Source organism: Microcebus murinus, chromosome 3 (assembly GCF_040939455.1).
Source record: "Microcebus murinus isolate Inina chromosome 3, M.murinus_Inina_mat1.0, whole genome shotgun sequence".
In the NCBI taxonomy this organism is placed as follows: Eukaryota; Metazoa; Chordata; class Mammalia; order Primates; family Cheirogaleidae; genus Microcebus; species Microcebus murinus.
The window spans coordinates 65741218-65745859 of NC_134106.1; the positions used below are offsets into that span (position 1 = coordinate 65741218).

Here is a 4642-nt window from a genome sequence, read left to right on the forward strand (position 1 = left end):
ATTATGAAAATTACAAGTACATAGCCACTCTGAAAGCATCTAGAAAATCCCCATGGGAGTGCAGATCACTATCTGAGAATGCTCTGAAGTATGAAACTGCCTGCTCAGAATTACAATGAACTGAGGAGTATGCTTCTGGGAGGCACTCAGTGGCTCTTGCCTGTAATCCTAGCACTCTGGAAGGCCGAGGTGGAAGGATAGCTTGAGGTCAGTAGTTCAAGACCTGCCTGATCTAGATAGAGCAAGACCTGGTCTCTACTAAAAATAGAAAAATTATCCTGGCATCATACTGTGCACCCGTAATCCCAGCTAATCAGTAGGCTGAGGCAGGAGGATCCCCTGAGCCCAAGTAGTTTGAGGTTGCTGTGACCTACAATGATGCCACTGCATTCCAGCCCAGGTAGCAGAGTAAAATTCTGTCTCAAAAAAAAAAAAAAAAAATGTACAGCTCTATTATTTCTCTAAACTGTATAACACCATACTATTTTCAGAACTAAGTAATACCAGAATTTTTCTTACACCCCTGCCTTTGCATGTGCGAATTTCTCAGAACAAGATATCTAGGAAAAAGTAGGTAAAGTGGAAACTTCACCTGTTTCTGGAGAGAGTGCTGACCTGCTAACGGGAAAAGGGTAACATCTGGGGCAATTCCCAACCTTTGCTAGGAAGAGTCTCCTCCCCTTGATGGAAATCTCCTTGAACCAATGCCAAGCCCTTCCTACACATTCCTGTTATTTATCTCAATGCCCCACCCCTCAGATTCTCCTATAAAATGCCCAGACTTTCCAGAACCACACAAACCACCCCAGATCCCTGCAAGACAGGTAAGTGGGAGCTGAGATATGAGACCCATGGGGGTTTTATCTCATACATCACAGGAGAAGGTGCAAGAGGGTCCCTTCCTCAGAGAGCACAGGAGCTTTGAGACTCAGCACAGCTGCCCCGGGAGGATTCACAGGCAGAGGGTACAGAGATGAACAAATTCATCCCATAACTATAGAAGGAGACAATGGGATCAAGATCAATTTTATTCCTAGGGGACTAGATAAAGGAAAGGAGAAGAAGCAGTGCATCTCAGCAGTCCTCCCTCTGACCACACTCCTGCAGTGCCCTCTGACTACTCCCCACGCCACAGACACCATGCTGCCTCCCAGAACCCTGCCCAGCCTTGCCTGGGTGCTGCTCTCCTGCCTGGTGCTCCTATCCCAGGTCCAAGGTAAGCATTCTCTGCCTCTAGCACTGGGTTCTCTGTGAGTGTTCAGAGCCCAGGAGGGCAGGAAGGCTCCTGTGTGTCTCCAGTGGTAATGGAAACTGCATCCCCACACTGTGAAACTCCCTGCAACTCCTCCATCATCACACCTTCCCTCAGGTTAACGGGTGGTGGGAGATACCACAGGGGCCCACTGACAGTGGAATGAGATGGCTTCTCATTTGTCAGTGCACTCTGATTTCTGCTGGTGGGTTGCAGAAGTAAAGTGCCAAGGATCAGTGAAAAAAAAACCGCGGAGGGACGAAGATTGGAAGAATCAGTGTAGAGACAGACATCCCACAGTGAGGGAAGTGTTGGACTATTGAATAAGGAGAAAGGAGACAAGATGCTCCCAGATTTACTACAGCTGTTTAGAGACCAAGAATTCCTGAAAATGTGAGCAAACATGAGAGGGAGTCAGGAATGTGGTTTTCTTCTCAAAGGACAAGCCTCATAGACATGCCCCAAGGTCACCCCAACTCTAATCCCCACTCTTCATTTCACACAATCCCTCCCCTTTATCTTCTCTACCACAGGTGAAGACCCTCAGAAGGAAGTACCCTCACCACGGATCAGCTGTCCCCAGGGCTCCAAGGCCTATGCCTCCCACTGCTATGCCTTGTTTCTGTCACCCAAATCTTGGATGGATGCGGATGTGAGTGGTTAGATGTGGGGCTGGAGGTCACAAGGGAAAGTCCATGCAAGTCTCAAGGAGAGGAGTCTTTATTCTCAAGAGCTCCTTGGGAATGAGAACAAACTCCTTTTCTTTCAGACAATCCTTCTCTGAGCTACCACTGCCCTGCCTCCCCCCTGTGAGGTCTCAGGCTCCCTCTCTTTCTCTCCCTTTCCCACACAGCTGGCCTGCCAGAAGCGGCCCTCTGGACACCTGGTGTCTGTGCTCAGTGGGGCTGAGGGATCCTTCGTGTCCTCCCTGGTCAAGAGAACTACAAACAGCTACTCAAATATCTGGATTGGACTCCACGACCCCACTCTGGTGCGCTTGTGTCCTCCCCTCTCTGCTACCTCTCAGATGGCCATGGTCACCCAGGCCCACTCCCTGTTCCCTGTACCTGCCCAAGAAGTATCACAGAGTGGAATGGAGGTTCTGGGGGATGTTTGGGGAAAAGGAAAGTCCTTGAGGCCAAGAAAAGAGCTGACTCCTTTGGAGTTCGCTAGATTTCAGATGAAGTTAATGTGCCTCTTGTCAAGTGTTTTACACAATTCTCACATGAGGTCTTGTAAATCAGTCCTCTGGGTTTCAGGGAGTCTGTACATACTATTCTGAGGAAATCCTAAATAAAGACAGAATCAGTTTTTGCCCCCTATGTAATAAACATTGTCTTTGAGATTCTGAGGCTAATCACAAACACACCACCAAATACTGTTCAGGAAGTAGCATACTACATTGAGTAGTTGCAGAGGTCTTGTGATTATTGGCTGGGATTTGCCAGTAGGAGCAAGCAGTTAAGGAAGAGCTTTCCAATGTAGAGGGCGCTGAGGCAGCATCTGGAGGAGCAGAGCCAGTTCCCTGATGCTGGGAGGGAGACAGGTGTTACAGTAAGGGGATCCATGAGGAGAGTTGTAGTAGCCACTCCCTTCACCTGGCTGCCTCCTCTACTCTACAGGGCTCTGAGCCCAATGGGGATGGATGGGAGTGGAGCAGCGGTGATGTGCTCAACTACCTTGCCTGGGAGAAAGATCCTTGTACCATTGCAACCCCCGGCCACTGTGGGAGCCTGTTGAGAAGTACAGGTAAGAAACAGAGGAGCCACCTCTCCCAGTTTTTTCCACCCCTCACACCCGATTCCTGAGCTTGACCCTCAGGGAATTTTCCTGAGCTAGGAAATGCAACATTGGTTTGACTCCTTCATCTCTCTTTTGTGTGTGTGTGTGTGTGTGTGTGTGTGTGTGTGTGTGTGTCTCCTTCCCTTGGTGAAGATGTGAGAGAGGCTTTAATTTCTAGGGCAGAACCTGAGATTCCTCTTCATTAGGTTCACAAGCTTCCTCCTACCCCATTTCTTTTATGTCTTCTGTCTCTCCAGGATTTCTGATGTGGGAAAAGTACGACTGTACTGAGAAGTTACCTTATGTCTGCAAGTTCAAGGACTAGGCCAGCTGGGAAGTTGGCCGCCTGAGACTGGTATGCAGCTCATCATGGACACGGGACCAGTGTGAAGACTCACCCTGGAAGAGAATATTCTTCATGTACCCCACAAACATGAACACCTCTATTTTGACCTTCCCTCCTCCTTAAACTCATTCAGGCTTTTCTGTGTATTCCATGGCCTGAGGCCTCAGAGTAATAATAAAAATGTTGGTTCATGCTTACATGCTTCTGTGTTTCATTCTTACAGTAATTCCCTCCGGAGGAGGGGCAGAGCTTGGAGAGAAACTGGGTCTTATTCTTCCCAGTTTCACATAGACCTAAGGGAAAATGACTGAATGGGCATCCCTACTAGTGTATTTGTGATGGGGTGGGGGAGCTTCTCATGTGGGATTTGTATTGCAGACAGACAAGGACATTGCCCACCCCCCCACACACACACTCACTGCCCAGACATACTCCTTGGTGGTATGACACAACCAGCCTAGGGGAGTCTGATGGTATTTAAAATAGTACTTCTTAAATTATTTTCTGTGAAGCATTTTTTTCCTTTAATTTGCAATCCATCTTTGATAGTGACTTTTGTAAAGTACAGTAAGAAATTAATTAAACTTTTGTTTCCAATGCTAAAAAAAAAGATCATTGGAAGCTATTACTCTCTTATCTTAAACAAGAACATCTGAACAAACTTAGGACCAACAACTTGTTTTGGGCTAATTAGAAAATCAAGGTAGCAGAGAAAATTGCTACCCTGATATCTGCAGAAGCACTCAAATAAATAGAGCTTTTTAAATTTCTCCTTACCCACAGCAGAGACCTTTAGTACTATAAACTGTTAAGAACATTTATGTGGTAATTTTGAGAAATTGCTGGATGTTGAATGTGGATTGGCATTAAGAGTGAGAAACTCCTGGAGGCTGCAGTCCTAGGAAAGCCCCCACACTTTCATGGCATTCACCTCCAGGAATCCCACCAGTTTCTTATAGTGAAGAGTCAAGAATAATCCCCTGTTGGCACTGGCAGAAAGAGGAAAAAAGAAACCATTCTGAAATCAGCCCAGAGAATTCTCAATAACTACTTTTTACCTACTTCCAGATAAAAAGATCTCATGAGAGTCTTAACAGAGAGTAAGTGTCCTTATAGAAAACAGCTACAGACCTGGTGGATACTATTCCAGCTATATCAACAATCACTTTATATTTGGATGTTCTAAATACATCAGTTAAAAGAAAGATTGTCAGAGTAATTTTTTTTAAAAGGTCCTATTATATATTGTCACCACAAAACCA

General features: G+C 46.2%; 1 protein-coding gene across 1 annotated transcript; it reads left to right on the top strand.

The window, feature by feature from the left end:
* Positions 1 to 757: 757 nt before the first annotated feature.
* Positions 758 to 3577, top strand: LOC105854809 (regenerating islet-derived protein 3-gamma). Its single transcript, XM_012735378.2, has 6 exons — positions 758 to 824; positions 1038 to 1216; positions 1786 to 1904; positions 2106 to 2243; positions 2875 to 3001; positions 3292 to 3577. Exons 2-6 carry the CDS (start codon positions 1141 to 1143, stop codon positions 3357 to 3359), a joined length of 528 nt encoding a protein of 175 aa, XP_012590832.2. The 5' UTR covers positions 758 to 824; positions 1038 to 1140; the 3' UTR covers positions 3360 to 3577.
* The last annotated feature ends 1065 nt before the right edge of the window (positions 3578 to 4642 follow it).